The sequence below is a fragment of the Sebastes umbrosus genome, chromosome 1 (genome assembly GCF_015220745.1).
Source record: "Sebastes umbrosus isolate fSebUmb1 chromosome 1, fSebUmb1.pri, whole genome shotgun sequence".
Taxonomy (NCBI): domain Eukaryota; kingdom Metazoa; phylum Chordata; class Actinopteri; order Perciformes; family Sebastidae; genus Sebastes; species Sebastes umbrosus.
The window spans coordinates 21,994,492-22,016,451 of NC_051269.1; the positions used below are offsets into that span (position 1 = coordinate 21,994,492).

The window sequence follows — 21,960 nt, forward strand, 5'->3', positions numbered from 1 at the left end:
TTTATTCCAGGTCAATTTATCTGCCAGCGCTGGTTTGGGTCTGTTTGTCACACTGAGGTGTATATCGACCAGGGTGGACATCCTGTGTTAGACTGAGCAGGGAGGGAAACGCCCGGGAAGGAACGGGCTGCTGGCAGAGGGCTAAAAATACAGACATGTTCATGAGGAGGACAATAATCCACAGTCAGAGCTGGAGATGACAAAGTACAACGTTCAAAAATCCCACTTACTGTCTGATCTACTAATGTCTACAGTGCTGTTAGCTGCCTGCTAGCCCGTTGTCTTAGTCTATTTAAATGGACAAATTCAAAACCACCTTCTCTTACCAGGTGGTTGAAAGATGTCAAATTTCATTTAAAAGTAGAGGAAATCAAATTTTAGAAAAGTATGGACACCTTTCATATACTATTTTCCATCGTCACTGGGATAAAAACTGTGTGTAACTAATAGTGCCGTGCTCGAACAGCGGTCTCCTGGTGAATAGTCCTGTGTTTGTTGGACCCATCCACCTCCCCTCCCCACCCGCCATAAGCAGTCTTTCTCCCTTTTTATTCTACGTCGCTAGCCCTGAGCATAGCATATTCACGTGGATGTATTTACATTGTAGTCAGTATCAGACTACATGGCGCATAAATGACACGCCAAAAGCAAGAACGGCGTTCTTATTACACTCTTTTGTCTTGCTCATTATCGTGTCATTCATACGCCTGTTCCTGCGACTGGGCTGTCCTGCTAATGGTTTCACAGTATCCCACTGATCTACAGGTGGCGATGTTGAAATGCCACAATGCATCAATAAAGGCAATGATGAAGAAGACTGCTAGCTGGTAAATATGGATGTAAACAACGCAGGTTTCAAACTTTTCAAAAAGCGAATGTTTTATGAGGAAAGAGATGCGTTCAACACGTTGGTTAGACCTTGAGGATACACACAACGCATAACACTGAATTTTAACAAGAAAACTCCACAGAGCAGCTTTAAGTCATAATCAAAACACAACATAAAGGAGAAAAGAGCTGCCGTTAACGTTCACCTATCATGACTAAATATGGACCAGGAAGATCGTATGATAAAATGATAGCACATATATGTAACTTACTAACTCAACACACTGCCACCACAGAAACAGCAGGTACTTTGCCTTATAAAAGTAAAAGTCAACAGCTCTTAAGGACACCAAAACTTTTCTGGTACATTTCACCACTTGAGACAAGAGCAGCTTTGTTCTGAAACCTTTTTTAGACCTCAGCTGGCACACTGAGCCACAACAGAGACGTTAGTTTAGAGGAGCTGAACTTACGTTGATGTCCAGACTGCAGAGACTGAGGGAGTCTGCATCTCTGCTGGCCTGCTTCCTCTTCTTCTGCAACACACAAAAAACACAGCAAACTTGATGTTAGAAGGATTCATTCGGTACGGTTACTGTCTTTTACAGCTCTGTTAAATTATGATTTACAATCACATTTAATTAAATGTGAAGGTGTAGTTTGTAGTGACAAAATCCACTGACTATCAACACCAAACCTGCAGCTCTGAGCAGCTTTTAACTCACTGCTTTGGTTACCGATTGGTCAGTTTGCACAACTCTAGCAATAAAACATACTCAAGTATCCAAAGTGCAGTATAAGTATTCATTGTTTTGGCTTCTGGTTAACAAAAAAATCTAGTTTGGAGAGTTTCATACTTCCAGATTAAGTGAAGAAGGAAGACAAGAGTCCCAGATTGACACAATTTTCTTTTTCAATAAAGTCTAAATCCATCTGTTTTTCAAAGTTGAGAGGTTGACACCTTGGAGAAGATTTTTGCCCAACAACAGCAATATTTCATGATCTTATCTCATGTTCAGTAACTGCATCCATCAGATAAATGTAGTGGAGTAACAGTGGAAAGACTCAAATGGACAAACTAGAAATTATTATTTAAATTAAGTACCGGAGACTGAAAACTGTTCTTAAGAACTTGAGTAAAGTGAGTGATCATAAAATAATAAACAAGACGGGAAAAAAGACAAAAAAAATATTTCTGCTACACAAAATTAAGTTTATTTTTCTCTAATTTGTGCTTTTTTTCTTATGAATTAGTGGATAACTTCAGGAGAAAATGATTCAAATAAAACAAGGAGAAACATTTCTGATTGGTTGAACTGGTAATTACTGGTAGACATGTTGAACAAGTGACGAGGGATCGCATTGCTTTTGTTTTAAGGGGTCAGAAGAGGTCTCTTACCTGGACAAACTTGTTGTGAATCGCTAATTTCTGTGCTGAAATATGCCGATAAAAATCATAAAATCTAAAAAAACTCACAAGCCGTGATGGTGATGATATGATGAGGAGAATAATTTTACGTCAAGTTTGTTTTATATTTCAGTTAATTTCAGTATCACATTTACAGTTCAAATGCTACGACGATGTATTAGTATCAAAGTATTATAACAATATGATCATGATGACCAACATGTGAATAGTCACATATTCATCACTGATTCTGTTCAGGCCAGGTAACCTCTGTGGTAACTATGGCAACTATCATTCATCTGGTGGGAAACTATGCAGGTGTGCAGCTGTACTGAACCAAACAGTTCCTGTACGCTGCCATGACGACAAACAGGAAGACAACACAAAAACACCTGATTAGAAAGACGGGTCAGTGAGGTCAAACAGCTGTATGTGTGAGAGAAGGAGGAGGAGGAGGAGGAGGAGGAGGAGGAGGAGGAGAGAAGACGTAAAAGGAGACAGGGGAGGATATAGGAAGGGATGAGAGGAAAGAAGCGGGGAAAAGAGGGGGAAAGAAAGGAATGAAAAAAGGAGAGAAAAGGAGAAGAGGAGGAATGTAGGATGTGAGAGGAGAAGTAACAAGAGAAGTAGGAGAGAAAAAGAACAAAGAGAGAAAAGGGAGGTTCAAAGATGAAGACAGGAGAGGAGGAGACAAGGAGAGGAGACACGGAGGGGGGGGAGAGAAGGAGAGGAAACAAGGAGAGAAGGAGGAGAAAAGGGGATGAGACAAGGGGAGAGATGAGGAGACGAGGAGAGGGGAGGAGAGGAGGAGAGAAAAAAAACAAAGAGAGAAAAAGGAGGTTCAAAGACGAAGACAGGAGAGGAGGAGACAAGGAGAGGAGACGAGGAGAGGGGAGGAGAGAAGGAGAGGAAACGAGGAGAGAAGGAGGAGAAAAGGGGAGGAGACAAGGGGAGAGATGAGGAGAGGAGGAGACAAGGAGAGGAGATGGGGAGAGAAGGAGGAGGAGGAGATAAGGAGAGAAGACAAGGAGAGGAGGAGAAGTGGGGGGTGAGGAGAGGAGAGGAAAGGAGGAGGAAGAGACAAGGTGAGGAGAAGAAGAGCGGAGGAGGAGTGCGAGACAAGGAGAGGAGAGGAGAGGAGAGGAGAGGAGAGGAGGAGACAAGGCGAGGAGATGAGGAGAGGGGAGAAGACAAGGAAAGGAGAAGGAGGAGACATGGTGAGGAGATGAGGAGAGGGAAGGTGAGGAGACGAGGAGAGGAGAAGGAGGAGGAGGAGGAGGAGGAGGAGGAGGTGGAGAAGGAGGAGGATGAGGAGGAGGAAGAGGAGGATGTTGGGATCAGTGCAGCAGAGTGTAACAATAGCAGGAAGTCTGCTGTTTGTTCACTATTGTGTTGAGACTTTGTTGTTGACCTGACGTTATATAACCTGGCAGACTTTACCTTTAACTCACTGTCGCTATAGAAACAAAGTAGGAGGGAGGAGTCTGGTCCTCCAGTCCATAAAAGGTCAGTCCTCTAAACATCACTGCTACCTGTTAAGTGACTGAAACAAGCCTCAGTCAACTGGAGTGTGAATATAACAGCGATGTTTCTCCTACAGTTTTTCTTTTTCTTTGGCGGGTGGGGGGGGCGGTATGTTGTTGCCGTGTTAACTGTAATGAATATTGGGAAGTGGTTTGTGTCATATTAGATAATGTCCCATGATGAAATGCAACTGGAGCAGAGTCTGTGATCACCAGGGCATCACATTGAACGTGAATCATGCTCTCTGCACAACATGTACTTTATATATTAAGTATTAAATATTTAATATTATTATATGAAGGTGTTCAGTGTCGATGAAGAACATTCATCCACATGAAAGAAAACCAATAACCAACGTACAGACAATTGCACAAAATTGCAATATGAAACATGTGTAGCCCAGTGGTGAAAGTACATTTACTCAAGTACTGTACTTAAGTACAAAATTGAGGTACTTGTAGTTTACTTGAGTATTTTCATTTTATGCAACTTTACACTTCTACTAAACACATGATGATCTTATACAATATGATGCATCGCTGTAGATTAAACTAGCCAACAGTATGTAAAAGAGTTCAAATGCATCATACACATTAATGCAGCAGTAATATTAATCCAGAAACATCGGATATAACAGTAAAACACTAACAGGGAACATTTTGCTGCACAATGAGTACTTTTACTTTTAATACTTGAAGTAAATTTTACTTCACAATATATAGTTTTATTTAAGTAAAGTTTTGAATACAGGACTTTTACTTGTATTGGAGTATTTTCACAGTGTGGTATTAGTACTTTTACTGCAGTAAAGGATCTGAATACCTCTTCCACCACTGGTTGTAGACACACACTTAAACATGGATGGAGGAGTTGCATGAAGCATGACAGCAGTGTGTGTCACATTAACAAGAACACTGACACACACTTTGCTGTGAGTGTGTTGAGTGTGATATTGACATGAAATGAGACAAACAGTAGAGGAAACTTCATGCAAATGAAGGCAACAGACAACAAGAGGATGACAGTTGTGTGCGGTTTGTGTGATCGACCTGCACCGTGTTAGTAAACCCTCATCGGTCCCTTTCAGGTTATCATTGAATAAAAGGCATTCTGGGATGCATTATCAATCACTCAAACAGACGCATCGACTCACCCGATAGTAAACAAACAGACAGCAGCCCATCATCAAGATTAGATCTGCTCCTCAAACACAGTTCAAGTGTCAATTAACTCTCTCTGCACACAGTCATCTGCTGCTCCTCTTCCTCCAACTTCTTCTTCTCCTCCTCTTCCTCCAGGCCACTTTGCTTTTACCCCAAAGTCACATCAGCTGTCCTTTCTTTTCTCCTCCTCACACGGCGTCTAAGATCACCTTCTTCACAGTCACATTGTTATTCTCCTTTTTTGTCTTCTTTCCTTTTCTGAACTTCACACTTCTTCTTCTTCTCTTCTTCCTCCAGTTTGTCTCTCTCTCCAAGAGCCACTTCTCCTCCTCCTCCTCCTCCTCCTCCTCCTCCTCCTCCTCCTCTCTTTTCTCCTGCTCAGTCAGACTTTTAAAAGCTCTTTTCTCTCCTCTCTTCTCCTACTTCTATACCTCCTCACTCCCAGTCTAAACCTCCACAGCTTCACCACCTCTCTGAGTGGATCTGCAGACCCTCAGGAACAGGAACCCCTTCACAATGTGTGTGTGTGTGTGTCCACACAGTTCCCATTGGACAAACAGGAAGTGACGGTTGTCGGGGGGAAACAGGCCGTCTATAATTAGGAGCTACAGGAGACACGGAGACACCAGCAGTAGAGACACTGACACACAAAGAACATGAACTCAGGTTTATAAAGTCATGCAAAGAAAATAAGAAAAGTGAGAAGTTTGTTATATTTTTGTCAGTTAACAATAAAGACCTATTTAGTTTTTAAAACCATTATCTCATTCTAGGTTTGTTAATGGTTTCACTATTACCATACCACTTTGGTGCAGAAATATCTGTTCTATACAGTATATATATAGAGAGAGATCGATGTATCATAACTAGGGCCGTCAAAGTTAACGCAATAATAACGCGTTAACGTAAATTAGTTTTAACGCCACTAATTTCTTTAAGACATTAATGCAACTTGTGGTTTGTTTGCTACGATATAACAGGCTCAGTTTTAAAGCTAGAAGAAGATACTGGTATCATATGAAACTACAATGGCACTCGGAGAGCGCAGACCTCCGCCAAGGTGCCTGACTTTAAAAACAGATCACAGCTCACAGCTGGCGGTACCGTGAGGTGGTCGGCTTGTTATTAACACGGTGTGTTTCCATGTAACGTATCGGCGGATGCTTCTCTCTTTCAGCAGCCTTGTTATGTCTGTATAACGTTACACTACGGTGTCTCTCATCTCGTCATCCATCGTTTTTTTCTTTCTCACCGCGGACGGCCAGCAGCTCCCGCCCACACATCCACACACGTATCTCTCTGCTCAAGGAAGGAAGAAGGCGGGGTCATGTGTCATCAACGCGTCATCAGTTACACTGCACATGTGTTATGCCCTGTGGTCTTAATGCTCAGGCTGATCGGAATTCTTAAAACAATTCCTGAATCCGGATCATGATCTTGATCACCACCAAAATCTAATGGATTGTTCATTGTGCTACACTCCACCCCCTCCAAATATTTCATTCAATCCATCGCAAACTTTTGGAGTAATCCTGCTAGCAGACAGACAAACAAACAAAGCAAAGCCGGTGAAAACATAACCTCCTTGGCCCAAGGCCTTTGGCCTTGGCGGAGTTAACTAGAGAACCTAAGGAATAATTGGTAACAACCATGTCATACTAGCTTGTCGCAAAGGAGGTTAAATAATGTTCCAAACCTGTGCAAAATTTTAGCGAGGACAAACTGGCATGGCCATTTTCAAAGGGGTCCCTTGACCTCTGACCTAAAGATATGTGAATGAAAATGGGTTCTATGGGTACCCACGAGTCTCCCCTTTACAGACATGCCCACTTTATGATAATCACATGCAGTTTGGGGCAAAAACCATGACGTTTTTTGCATGCAGTATAAATATGTTATTTTTACCTAAAGCTGAGACTCTTGTGGATCAAATGAGCCCAACTGTGTGATGATGTTAGTCCACATTGTAGCCATTTCATATAGTGAGATTCATTTTTTTAAATTTGACCTCACTGTATAAAATTACCTGTGGTGACCTCTAGGACAATCACAGCCTCATGAAACTTTACAGCCACAAACTACAGACCTAGAGCATTCAGAGGATGGATGGCTTTCCTAGGTAGACTGACAATAAGGGGGTTTCTGAGCAGTTTCCAGAACAGAAGTGCTCGCCATCTAATTGCCCAAAAATGCAATTCTTACAGAAATCTCCAAATGTCAAAAGTTTTTGAAACAAAATCACATCATATCTTTTTCTATGGTGTTCCTCAAGGTCTTGGTGTCTTAATGTGTCATTTTGGAGGGATTTTTGATCATTTTTATTAATTCTTGAGTGGTAAAAAATGGTTAAATTTAGCACCAAATCTGTGTAACAAATGGTATCAACCCAAAAATTGCTGCAACAACTTATGAGACATATTAGAGCATGGGGATGACCATCATATACTTCTATCATATTGTTCTAAACCCTTATACACGTTCACAATTTATTTGAATCAATTCATATATATTTGTTTCTGATTTATGTAGAAGATGAACAACTTGACACACCGTGCTGAGCTGCATCTCAAATTAATCAGGTTCTCAGCATTCAGATGATGTACACCACTTCTATGTGACATCTACTGTTGCTATCTGCTACTGCTATCTCTCCCTAAAACCCCTGTACCCCCCTAAAAAAGACAAGAATGGGTCTAATGGTGAAGAGGAGTGGAGTGGAAAGGGTTAAGTAAGATTTTGACTGTAGGACTTTTATTTGTAACAGAGTATTTCTACACTGTGGTATTGTTACTTTTATTAAAGTAAGTTATCTGAATACTTCTCCCCCCACTGGAAAACATGAATAAAACAAAATGACAAACACATTTGAAAATCAGAATATGCTCTCCATAGTTATGTGATATTTGAGCCGTAACGCATTCTGACGTGTTGAGGTTCTTCACTACTTTCTCATCCTTTATTATCTGTAATGGATTCACCTTGTTGTGCATGATGTCTTAATAAAGTGTACAGTTGTCATAATACAGTGAATAATGTGAGTCAGATCTGTTCTTACCCCTCTGAGGGACCAGCTGTCAGGAGAGAGAAGAGAGAAGGTGGAAGTTGTCCTCTCGAGCTTCGGCCTGAAGGAAAACAGACAGAACAAACATAAGAACCTTGTTCTGATGAAATGCTCCAGAAAAAAACCCTCAGTATACACACATTATCTCAGAGAGGAGTTACTACACTGTTTTCTTATTGTGAACTTCATATAGGGAGTTATGAATTATTGTGATCAATGAAAATTTATTTTGGAATCAAACCTGGCTGTGTCGAGATCAAATCAAAATGATTCAATTTCTATAAGCTTATTGGCTGTTTCGTAACCTTTTTAATTTGTTTGCATGTGTGTATTTATGTGTGTATGCAGGCTGGTATATGTAATACAGCTATTTGTATGTATGAACTGATCCAAAGTTTTTAGAGCTGTAATCAATTAGTCAATTAATCAATTAGTTGATCGACAGAAAATGTATCGGAAACTATTTTGATAATCAATTCATTCTTTAAGTCATTTTTCAAGCAAAAATGCCAAACATGTAGCTTCTGAATTTTATTTTTTTTCTGCTTTTCTGTGTCTTATATGAAAGCAAACTGAATGAACAAGGGATTTGAGTATTTTTCATAATTGTTTTTGTAATTTAAAATGCTATTTTTTGACATTTCAAAGACCAAATGATCAATCATTTAATCAAGAAAATAATCAGCAGATTGATCAGTAATGAAAATAATCATTATTTGTAGCCCTAAAGTTTTTTTAACTTATTTTTTACACAAAACGAGGACTGAAGATCCATCTCCATACTGAAGGGATCAGTAGAAATGAATGAATGAATGAATAATTTATTTTCGTGTCTGGTCATTTCCATAACCCATCCCTCATGGGATTATTCAGACACATTAACAAACAACAAATCAGACCTTCTGGCATGTTCGCCCACATCAACTAACAGCACAATACACCAGCATCATCCAAACATATAAACATAAACATCATCCAGACATAATCGTAAACATGAACTTCCCACAAATAATGCTCCAGGATACATCCCACAATGAAAACACAACAAATAAACAGTCACAGATATACAATCACAGCCCCCTAAGCACAAGACACATACACACATCCAATCATGACAAAAAAAGGCATCAGAGTCGGAGGAATTTATCTATTGTATGTTGCTTTTCTTCTCCTGTCCCATGCTTTAGAAACTCAGTAAATACAAAAACATTATCAAAAAGATATTCAATAAGGCTCCAGTCTCCATACCTATCAAATCTAAACCAGGAACATGAACTTTTTTTAAGTAATATTTGTCGTAAATCATGATACAAAGGACAAAAGAAATTCTCAACCTCATTTAGTTCACAATATTGGCACAGTCTTTCGTTTTCAGTTGCACCTCTGTATCTTCCTATTTCAACGTGTAGTGGTAATATAGCACATCTTAACTGTGCACAAATTGACCTCTGACTTTTAGGCAAATTATATTTAACATATATTTCACATTTGTAATCTTTCTTAAATGAAACAGTAAGTTGCTCAATTTTTGGTAAACCCAGCAGCCTGTTCCACAGACTCACCATGCTGGCCTTCCATCTTACTTCACAGGAGTCCCGCCTCAAATCACAATTAGCTGCCAAGACAGGCGCATATTTCTGAAGTCCCAAAAATAATCAAATTGCCCGATTATGGACCCATTTGTTTTTCTGAAATCTTTTGTAACCCCATATTCCTGACACATAGTCTGCTGTAAAACAGGACATACACATGTTTGATACAGTTTGGAATATGTAGAATAACCCATATCTCTCATCATTTTAGTTTTACCTATAAACCCCCCCAATGCTCTACTTGCTGAGTCTGCTAGAACTGATGCACCACTTAAAAAAGACATACTATCATCTAAAGAAAGCCAAGATACTTCTTTTTATCTGTAAACTCAAGTTGTTTCTCATCAACTCAAAAATGAAAACTACTCCTTTCTCTACCTGGAAAAGGCATAACTTTTTTTTATTATTATTATTATTGATACAAAGAAATGATTACAGCGATAGTAACTCTTTCATTGTACATATGGGCATGTAGGTATTCTATAAAGATCCAATCCTATCCTTTAAGGTGTATAAATCCTAAAGGAGGAGGTCCATCTGTATCTCGCAGTGAGCAAACAATCTGTTGCTTGTATATTGGAGGCAGTGAAGTTTAGGTTTGAGTTTCAGCTCCCCCTGATGGTATCTGTTGGTCAGTGCATGTAAAGCGTAAACTAAGAGGTCTGGGAGTCGACTTTACCTGAAAGTTTTATTTTATTTCAAGGATTTGTTTTGGACGTCACTGCAGAGAATGAAGCAGATAGAGAGGAAACACAAAGGTCAAAAATAACAGAGGTTGTGCAGTTGAACTCAACCCTCTAGCAGCCCTAATTGGAGCTGCTGATGAGGATGCACATCTGAACGCAACTAAGTGTGATGTTCTGGCTTTTTGCCACTCTTCACACTCAAACTAAACATGCAGTACTATACTGAGATGAAAGGAAGCTGCCCCACCCACACATTCTCAAAGGTTTAAGAACATAATGTCTTGCCTGAAGCTTGAGAAAATGTGCTACGTTGTACGAGGATCTGATAAAATATTTTACCATTTATGGGGGCCCTTTCTGACAGACTGTCAGGGCTCCAGCCATGTGGTATGAAAACGTGATGTTGTCACTGACCTCTTACACTTGACTCCAAGACTCTGTATTTTTTGATTTATTTAATAATTTATTCTCTTTTTTTCCTCTTATATCTATGGAAATTGCCATATTTTCTCTTTTATTCACTGTCATCACACCTGTAACGCTTGGGAGGTTCATAGATTGGAAGGTTGTGGTTTGTTCCTGACTGTCACAGAACATGACCTGCCCTTGTGAGAACATTTACATTTCTTGGCTGAAAATCAATGAAAAGATTTACAGAGGTCGCAAGACTCGTTCAGTCACAACACATGACGTCATCACTCACACCCTGGTATGTGTGTGTGTGTGTGTGTGTGTGTGAGTGTGTGAGAGAGAGAGAGCAGTCCTGAACCTGTTCCTAAATTCAAACATAGCCTAGTTATGTGTTTATGAAGTGGATATTTACTTTAGACTGTATATAAAGATGGACGACATGACAGCTCCCCAAAGCTGAAGCCAAAACATCTCCATTGCCCCCTGGTGGCTGGTTGCAGTATAGGTCATAAACCCCCTGCATGTTAGCGGATGGGGCACGGAATAAACTAAAACGTTAAAGTACACGTCAAATAAATGTTTCCCAAAGACCATTTTAGGTAGTTCTTATCACGCTGATGTATGTTCAAGTGCTCATTTTTCTGATAAGTTTGGTTTTAATGAGTTATTTGATGCTATAAAAAGGAGGTAGAGACACCGTGATTGACTCTGAGTGAAGTGGTCGTAGCCGGAGGCTCAAGAGGAGATGCAACTTTAACTTTCCATAACCTTCCCCGGTCTGTGTAATAGAACGTGTCCATTTGATCATAAATGTAGTTGTAGAGATATTATTGTTAGTTGTTGTGTTTTTCTAGCCAAACAGCTACCGTGGTGCTAACGTAGCAGCTAGGTGGCTCACGCTAACAAGCTGCAGCCGTGCTCGACCCGTGATTGGCTCGGGCGGGTGTGTGGGTGGTACCTCGATACAGCGGCTCCACCACTGCGCAGACTCTGGCTCCAAATGTCGTCAAATCCGGGATATTTTGACTTCACCTTCACCACTACAGTGGGAGGAAGTGAAGACGTGTCGTCCATCTATATATGCAGTCTGTGATATTTATACTAAATTAAAACAAGTTGCACCAAACAAACTAGTTCTTAAAGCTGAAGTAGGCGAGATTGGAGCTAATCTGATTAAAGAAAGTTATTTTTATAAAACGGTCGCTATATCCTGACAGTAGTACATGAAACAGGTAACCTGAAAAAAAACATGTGCCTCTGTGTCCTCCGGTGCTCTTAACAGCATCTGCAAGATTTCACAGACAAGAGGAAAAGAACCAGTAAGAGCAGATCTGGAGTCTGCTGTCCTGCTCCTGTATAGAGCCGGCTGTCAATCACTCACAAACTCCGACCAAACTGTCAAACTAGGCAGCGCTGATCAGATATGAATCAATATTCTGTTACTATAATGCCTATTTCTTGTCTCAAATGTTTTCAGAAACATCTTGTAGTGTACTGTTTAGCTGTAAAACGAGAACGTTTTTGACCCGGCAGCCATGTTGAGATCAGTTGAGGAAATACCAAGCACCTCTCACATGGCCGGAGCACAGCCAATAGGAACGCTCTCTCTCTGAAATGACCTGTGATTGGTCAAAGTCTCCCGTCACGGGCTAGATTTTTTAAAGCCTGAAAACAGAGCCATGAGGAGGTGCAGATGTCTAGTTTTCTCTCAGAACACTTGAATTATAATATGCTGAAAGGTTATTATGGAATTTTTGCCCAATGATGACAAAAAATTGTTGCCTACTGAAGCTTTAAATAGAGATTAGTATTAAATATTTACACCTACTATCTGTCAGGTGTATCTGTCACATACGGTTGATGCTATTAAATAGGGCTGGGTTTAAAACAAAAGAGAGATTTTCCGATTTCCGATTTTCGTCATCCTGCAGCACTCTATTGAATCTAATTTGAAAGGCTGACATTCATTCTGTTTGTTTTGCTATCTGTTTTGATGAGAGGAAATAAAAACAGATAGCATGTTAACTCCACCTAAATGCATTTATAGGTCACATTTCTAAAGTATTTAACATGTGTATAATTTTTTTCCCGTGGATGCGTGAAACTTTGACCCGGTTAGCCTCTCGTGGCCAGCCTTTGGTTCTTCACGCAATGAGATCCGGCCATGAGAGAATCTCAGTTGTATCAAAACATGCGGGGAGCTGCTCCACTGAAAGCCCCGTCAACCCTAAAGGCAGATGTCTGGTTCACATTTCGGATTTAATTATGAAAACAGAGAAGAGCTGGACAAAAACAAAGCCATGTGTAAGATATGCAAAATGTAGAATAATGTAACTGCTTTGGGGTCAATTGTTGATGTAAATATTACTATTTTTAATAATACACCAGGTTAGTTACAGCATTAGTTCTCTATGGATCTCATTCATATCCAAGCAAAACTGGTATTGTAACTGAAATATCCCTAATCAAATTATCTGGATATTAAATTGAATTGAATTGAATTGGAAATTGAACCAAATTGGGAAATCAGTGGCGATACCCAGCTGCACTAATAAATGACCCCTTTACATCCTTTTAGGAGTAAAAGAGGTAATACCTGACACTTGATCAAATGTTGTCTAATAGTGATGTACACCGAGTTAATTACAAAACACTATGCTAATAATGTAGACTGAATGACCAAATCAGATATTTCCCACTCACAGATTTCTACATGAATGTATAAATAAATAAATGCATAAATAAATAAAGCAAAGTCATATCCACATTTACAAATGATTGGCAATTTAGTTTAATATCTAGGTTTGCACCAATACTGATACTGGATCAAATATCAAGCCGATACTGACTCAAATATTTGGATCGGTTATCGGTGACAATCGGGCTGATCTATTAATTTCAATTCTATGTTTATATACTATATACATTATATACAGAATTTTTAATTCCTGTTAAAGTTTTGACCAATTTCTTCCTGCATTTAAAAGGTCTACACTTGAATTGTAATTTCTGTTAATTTTGAAGATTTCTTACAAGGTTTCTGGTGTACAATTTATTATTTAAATAATGAATAACAATTCAGTGAATTTATATCTATGTATTTATTTGTTACATTTTGTTTTAAAAAGTTAGGGAAGCAATGTTCAAGTCAAGTCTGATGTTGCCTCACACATAAAAGTGAGGCAAAGAGCTTATTAATTAAACACTGGTATTGGATCGATACTCAGTATCTGCAGATACCCAAAGCCCAGTTATCGCTATGGAGACTGAAAAAGTCCATCATCATTATCATTAACAACAATTAACAATCATTTGGCCTCCTAAAACGTTGTTTCCTGTTTATATAGTTGATAGCTTTTGACTGGACAGTGCTACAGATGTTTCCTAGCAACTGATTTACACATTACTAATGTCTTTACTATCTCAGACAATCCTTAAGGTTTACTGGTGCAACCTGATTCAGTAAATCACTTGTCTGACACTAGCAAGTAGTCACTAAGCACTTAGGAAGGACTTGGTGAAGGAATTACATTAGCTGGTGCAACACAGTCCTGTTCTGTTTCCTGCCCTCGGTCACCTTACCTACAGGAAACACACACACACACACACACACCTCTACAGAGTGCACCCTACAGCATTGTAGGGTCATGTGAGTCCACCATATAACCCATTAGATATGCTAACAGAACGTCAACAAACCTGAAATCAAACAGAAACTTGTTCTGCATTCGTATCTGATCAAAACTTTTGTAGTCCGTTCTGTGTGTTCCTGTGTGTGTGTGTGTTCCTGTGTGTGTGCGTGTGTGTGTGGACATTACAAGTGTTTAAATATGTGTGTTTTTATGTGTGACTCATTCATTCCTGGGAGTTGCAGTGCTTTTTCCAATAGCACAAATCATCCCACCCTGGATGTACACAAACCCACACAGACAGACACCCCCGCACACACACACTTACACACAGACACACACTGACACACACGTACACACTTGTAATCCAGATCAGAGGTGTATTTGGCTGTAGGCTTCTGCTTCTCTCTTTTCTCTTGTGGAAGCTTTTACCCCCCATCTGTTTTGAATTTCTCAGTAAACATTCAGTTTTCAGACTCAGACTGAGTGTGTGGTGTTCAGAGTGAGGAGAAGCTGTTGTTGTGAAGAGCCTGACTTTAGTAAAGGTTTTATACTTTGACCAAAAGTAACATCCAAGTATTCTGTGTGTATCTAAAGCCTGATCTATCTTCTTCCTCTGTGCCATAGAGCTCCACTACTGTCTAACAACGATCAAAAACACATCAGTGAGCCACGCTGTTGCACTGGGCGACATGTTGCTTCATTACCATGAACACACACACTGTAGTTTATTTTGACTCAATTCCACATACGCCGTCCTGCTGCCACAAATACTCACTAGAGCAGTCATTCATAAAGACTGGGTCTGGACCCACAAGTGGGTGGCAGGAGATTTGATTTGGGTTGCCAAATAAATTAGCAGAATTTCTTCCATAGTCTTTTATTCAACATTTATATCTTCAGTACATCTTTGAGCCACATGAGAGAGCCTGAATGTTCGTATGTTTTGATAATTGTAGCCTACTTAAAACATAGAGTGCTACTGGAATGAGTCCTAAAATGCGGAGATGACTTAGCAATTTAGCACTTCCGGCAAAGACTATAGAAGCAAAGAAACTCCGGTGTTTTTTTAACAACAGCTGCATTTTTGATTGAAAACGCTTATTATATTTATAATATTTTATTGTTCAACACAGGCCATTTCAGTAGAATATGACAATAGAATAGAAATAATTTTGTTATACTGTTGTACGGCACTTTTTAGGCGAAAATTTAACTGCCGTCCCGTAGGCACTTTCAGTCCAAAATGGCGGAAGCGTAGCTTTGCTGCTGGGCGCTGATGTTGCAATGGAACGAACAATTGACTTTCACTTCTTGGCATTACGTTCTTTGCTTCCAGTTCCCTCGTCTCGAAGTCAACGAGTTTTTTTAATGGGTTTTTAGTTAAATGCCTTAAATAAGGTCTGTAGTTAACACAAGCTTGAGAGAATATAACGTTTGGTTCTACGATATAAAATACATCAATAAATACCCCAATCGTGAATTTTGAAGCTTTTCTGTGTCTCAAAAAGGCAGTTGCCAACAAGTGGCTAAATGAGACTACTAAACGCCATCACGCCAACTCGTCCGCCTTTACAGCCTCGTTGTTTATATTCGTTCTCATGCGATCGTAGTCTAGTTCGTTTATAGCCTAAAGTTAGCTTTTTACTTCTGGTGATTGCATTCACTCTTCAAAAATCATAAAAGTGGTGTTCATTTGTGGAGATTATCTTGCTGAACAAATTGTGTGAGTATCATAAACGTTTTTTTGCCACAGAGCTTATTTTCTGCAATAATCCAAAACCCAAAGGAAAAATCCCATTGTCTTTTAGTTGAGGGAACCAGGGCGATGCGAACTTCCTGGTTGACTTACAAAAATACGTCATCCTGCAGCACTCTATTAAATCTAATTTGAAAGGCTGGCATACATTCTGTTTGTTTTACTGATGAGAGGAAATAAAAACAGATAGCATGTTAACCACCTAAATGCATTTAAAGGTCTCATTTCTGAAGTATTTAACATGTGTATATGTTTTCAATAACACATGCGTAAAACAAAGTTGTGATTTATCGAATGTAAATCTCTTCGAAATGGCTGGTTTACCTATTCAAGATAATTTGAGGTGATGCAGAAATGGCAGTCAAAATGGTCAGGAACGCTCATTTACGCACAAATTCGCTCATCTCACGATTTATAGATAAAGCCTATTGTGAATAGGGAGGGACGGGATGGTTTGTCATTTTTAAAAAGTGGGTCCCCTGAAAAGAAGATTTGGAAACACTGCACTAGAGCACCAAATGTGGATTAATCCGCTGCTGAAAATAGTCCCCCACAAATGCACTATTTATATTATATTCTTATTATATTTTTGTGAATGTTTCTAAAGAGTTACATCTTCAGTAGAAACCAATGGGCTTGGGAATGAGAGCCACAGAGTAGAGAAGTCAGTAATGAGAGACAGACTGGTCTTTTAATGGGATTTGTTAAATATCACCAGCCCTATCATTAAATTGCTCAGAAAAAAATGGAAAGTTTGAACATCTGCCGTCCCATGACTTACTTACTCACTAAAATATTCTCTGCTTCAGAACAAATGAGTATGTGGATCTTTGGTGGATTTGTTTTGTGAACTGCTGTTTCCAAGGTCAAGAGCAAACTGACAAGCTCAATTATTCTGTTGAAAGCTTCTCTGATCTTCTGGTATTCTGATATAAAACACCAACAAAACAAACCAAACGTTGATGTAAAGAGATCGTAGCAGCACACTCTTATAACAGCATGGTCTTATCCTCCAGGCAGGTGGGATGACGACGTTTCCTGCTGAGGAAAAAGCTGAACATGATGTGATGACATCGTTCAGGAAACAGCAGAGGAAACACTGCCCGGACCAGCTGATCCCAGGTCAGACCTACAGATCTCATCTCATGACTGAACCGGCTCCAAAATACTCAAATATTAAAATGTTTCCAATCACAATTATTAGTAATTTTCTAAAACATTTCACGCAAATATTTAGTGCTCAAATGATTCGAGTGGTTGAGTAACTGGAAAATTAATTTAAAAAACTGATTCATCATTTAAGTCATTCATCGAGCAAAAATAGCAAAAAAAATTCTGGTTCAAGCAAACGTGATGATTTGCTGTTTTTCTCTATTTTATATCTTTGAAAACAGATTATATTTGTGCTTTTCAGTACTTGTGCTGATTTATATAGTTTCATAATTAACTTTTTTTCTACAATACTTTACTGAGAGAAATGTGTTTTTTTCTGCAAAACTCTTTTTTCCCATTTAATAGAAACGTCTCTAAACACGTGCAGCAGAACTTTGCCTAAAACATATAAATGTTAAAAAGGCCCAGCTGGCATCTGGTTCATGAAATTAATATAACTTAAAAATAATAATAAATATATTAAATCTTCCAGTAAGGCAGCGCTTAAGACAAAACAATTTGCCAACACGGGACCGATGGTGAGCCACCACCGCGCACATCACTTGCTGGCTAGTTACTCTTTCAGTTTCCTGGCAGAAATTCCACTTTTATATATTTTTTTGGACATTTCTTCTGATTACAATGCAATAAATCAGGGAGTTTGATGATTTATAATCAGAAGCTCCCAATTTTTGCTGGGTTTAATTTCTCCACACAGAACTTTAACATCCAGACTGTGGAGGTCGGATAGTAACCAGACATTAATGTCTGTCTTAATTAACTTTAGTGCTTTTGAGACTGAATAATAACTTCCACGTTCACACAGATGTGACTTCATCTGTCCAACCGTGATTAACACAAACATCTCTGCCGTCACTGTCAGTGTGAATACGATCAGTTCACACATAAATCACCCAGCGGGTTTGTCTATACATTTTTAAAAGTAAAGGCTGTAGTGTAAACAATATACAGTATAATAAGAAAATCACTTCTTATTCATGATTTCAAAATGCAAAGGACAGAACAGTTTTGTTTTCAGTTTCTTGTTAAGAAAAACTGGTGACACTCTGGACTGCTGCTGATATTTGAACTAATCAAAACTGTTACACACACCCACACACACACACCCCCCACACACACACACACACATCACATACACACCTCCTGAAACCAGCCGGGCAGCATACTGCTGGTAGAAACGTGATGATTATAGCGACAGAACAAAGCAGCAGAACAAACATCTTGTCCCTCCACAGCAGCAGAACCACATTCCTCCAGAGATCAGCGACTGCATCAGGTCACTCGTCTGTTATTACGGCTGTATGGTAGCATTCACATGTAGGACACATTACTACAGCTTTTATTATAAATGTTGGGAATGTATTGGGTTTATTGTAAATTCTGAGCGCCGTTCTGCTCTGCTCTCATATGGCGGGTACAGCTGATAACGCCGTCCCGGTGGAGGCAATAGAAACACATTCAGTCTAGCATTTAACACCTTTAACAATAAATTGAATGACTCCGTGTCTCTGGTAGATCCTTTTTAGCCTCTTTTAGCAACCGGTTTTGTTTTTCTGGCACATTTACTGTTCACTATTTACATCATCAAACAAGCTCTAAAAACCCACTGTACGCTAACTGCCCAGCAGCAAACAGCAGATAAACACAGTTAGAGTCTAGCTGGTGAACGTAGAGGAGCATTTAGCAGCTAAAGAGACAGAGATTTCACTCAGGAGTTGGTGGAGACCAAAAATAGAGCTAAAAGAGAGAGAATATTGGACTGACATTCATCAGGTGACACAAACACGACTCCAAATGAATGAAGATGTTGAAGATGATGAAGATGCTCTGTAACTGCTGGATGTGATAATATGTCAGGGCTGTGTGTCGGCCATATTGTTAAGGAGTTCTTGTGCCCCCTAGTGGCCAAAACAAGTAATTTAATGCAACTTTTAAAAGTGAGTAAAAAGTTGTTTGTTTTTTTTTTACACAAAAATACCAAACATTTGGTATTAATCAAATGTGAGGGTTTTATGCTTTTCTTTGTCATACATGATATATAGACTGAATATCTTTGGGGTTTAAAAACTGTTATTTAAAGACGTCTCCTTGGGCTGCGGGAAATTATAATGCCATTTTTAACTATATTTCCTTTTAACAATTCAACGATTAATTGTGAAAATAACCGGCACCTCAGTCAATAATGAAAATAATCATTAGCTGCAGCCCTAATAGGGAACATGTAACACTATAATATTTCACTTATTACACTATTTTGAGGGCTTCGGGTTTGTTTCCACATTTCTCTTCACTGGTGGTGTTTTCTGAGCCGACTTTGCAACAACAGGACCTCATTTACTGTAAACTGCTGTGAACAGCATCCTCCTGCAGCAGGAAACAGCACAACGATTGGATGTGCGAGGATCTGTTTAAACCGACCATCCATAGCAGGGTTGGGAATTTGAAATTTGTCAAAGCGATACAGATTTTCAATACTGTTATTAGTATGATTTGTGGGCAATATTGCACATTGAAGAGCAGATCAGGTTTATGGCTATATTAGATTTACAGGTAATTTGCTGGATTATCCCAAACATTTGTATTATATAACTGTCCATTAATTTTCTGAGGAATTTACAATATGACAATATATTATATTGATATTGCAATTTAACATCCCATGAGTCTTATCCATAAAAGCGCTGTGCAAGCCTGCAGTTTTTTATATGTTGACAAAATAATCATTATTTTATCTTTTTGTTGTTTTAAGTTTGTTCACAATCAAACAGACTAGATACTTATTCAAAGTATCTCAAAGTACTTCTTCCACCTCTGGTAGTATCAGTGAGCTAAAAAACATCAAATAAACATCATTTTCCACACCAGGCTGCCATGATGAAACTGTTTACAGAGGAGTGTGTGTGTGTGTGTGCGTGTGTGTGTGTGTGTTTGTGTGTGTGTGTCTGTGTGTGTCTGTGTGTGTGTGTGTGTGTCTGTGTGTGTGTGTGTGTGTGTGTGTGTGCAGACTATAAGTCACTCTCAGGCTAACTTGTGACTCACAGAGCAGTGAGGACAGCAATAAAACCTCTTTTCTTCTTCTCTCTCTTTCTCTCTTACACACAGTATGTTTCAGTGACCAGACTTTAACTTCTCCACACAGCTTTTATAATGTAACAGACAGACAGACAGACGGTCTTCCTGTCTGTCCTCCTCACATTCTTCTTCTCTTACACTAACAGAAAACGCCCATTTTTTGTATCATACATTTGTATTACTTTTTTCTTTTCACCAAACAAACTTGAGTGAACTCACCTTTTCCGTTTCAGCTTCTGGTCACCATGGAGCCCGTTGACCTCCATCACCTGCCTGCATCAGCCTGCTGCAGCTCCTCCAACAGACCACAGACTCACCCACAATACACTGATACTGTTGATTATAAACAACTAAACACTGGTACCCAGCTGCTTCAGGCTGCTGTCGCGGTTCCGGTGAGTAAAAACACACTTTTCCTCTTCTATAATAACGTTTAAAGTCAGATTTGAGGCTGAAGATTGAAGCTGAACAACAAACTGAGAGTCGATGTAAAAAGATCCTCTCATGTAACCGTCAAGCGCGAGGAAGAGACACATATCTCTCTTCCGGTGGCGCCTTCAAAATAAGAGCCACTAAATTGATTGAAAATGAACAGTGGTGGAAAGTAACGAAGTATATTAAAGGTCCCATATCGTGCTCATTTTCAGGTTCATACTTGTATTTTGTGTTTCTACTAGAACATGTTTACATAATGTAATGTTAAAAAAAACGTTTATTTTCCTCATACTGTCTGCTTGAATATACCTGTATTTACCCTCTGTCTGAAATGCTCCGTTTTAGTGCGTTTCAACAGAATTGCATTGCGAGGCAACAGTTTGGGTCCATGTTTGCTTCCTGTCAGCTGATGTCATTAACATACACTGCAACCAGGAAAAACCTGTGACACATTTAGTATGTTTATGTTTAAAACTGTAATGGACTAAATATTGTATATTTGTGACATCACAAATGGACAGAAATCCTGACATCTTGTTTCAAACGCACAATTTCTGAATACGGGCTGTGTGTATTTCCCTTATAATATAAAAGACATGAAAATCTCACTTTTTACAATATGAGACCTTTAACTCAAGTATTATACTTTACTTAAGAAATTCCATTTTCTACTGCTTTATACTTCGCCTGCATTACATTTCAAGGCAAATATTGTTGGCTACTTTTTCCTCCAGAACATTTATTTTAGAGATTTAATCACTTTGCAGATATTTAACTAATAAACTATGATGTATTATTATAGATTAATATAACTATTTTGATGCTAATACTTTTGTACTTTTCAATTAATTTGGTATGCAGGTCTTTTACTTGTTACAGAGTATTTCTACACTGTGGTATTTGGTACTTTAATTTTATTTGTAAAAGATCTGCGTACTTCTTCCACCACTTGTACTCAGATCCTTTACTCAAGTAAAAGTCCTGAATTAAAAATATTACTTATGGAAAAGCACAGAAGTATTAACGGCAAAATGTAGCTTACTTAAAAGAATCAAAAGTAAAAGTACCCATCATGGCAAATAGCTCTTTTCACAGTGTTATATTATTATAGAATATTATATTATTCCGTTTTTATCACTAACAAAAACATGTAAGAGCATTTTAATGTTGTATTTCGTCGATGTGGAACCAATTTTACTGCATCATGTGTTTTTTTCTT

At 38.8% G+C, this 21,960-nt stretch overlaps 1 protein-coding gene across 4 annotated transcripts in view; it reads right to left on the bottom strand.

Annotated features, from left to right (window-relative positions):
* arhgef3 (Rho guanine nucleotide exchange factor (GEF) 3) overlaps window positions 1-20,812 on the bottom strand; it is a 40,720-nt gene extending 19,908 nt beyond the window's left edge. Inside the window, exons 1-4 of one of the 4 annotated variants that reach the window (XM_037750856.1) lie at window positions 20,526-20,812; window positions 7,979-8,045; window positions 4,914-5,528; window positions 1,302-1,361 (exon numbers count right to left, since the gene is read on the bottom strand). In XM_037750856.1, the coding sequence (XP_037606784.1) occupies window positions 1,302-1,361; window positions 4,914-4,946 (93 nt within the window). In that variant the 5' untranslated portion in view covers window positions 4,947-5,528; window positions 7,979-8,045; window positions 20,526-20,812. Of the gene's footprint in view, window positions 1-1,301; window positions 1,365-4,913; window positions 5,529-7,978; window positions 8,046-20,525 lie in introns of all 4 variants that reach the window. The other 3 variants (XM_037750765.1, XM_037750686.1, XM_037750600.1) reach the window with 3 other exon arrangements.
* Window positions 20,813-21,960: the final 1,148 nt, after the last annotated feature.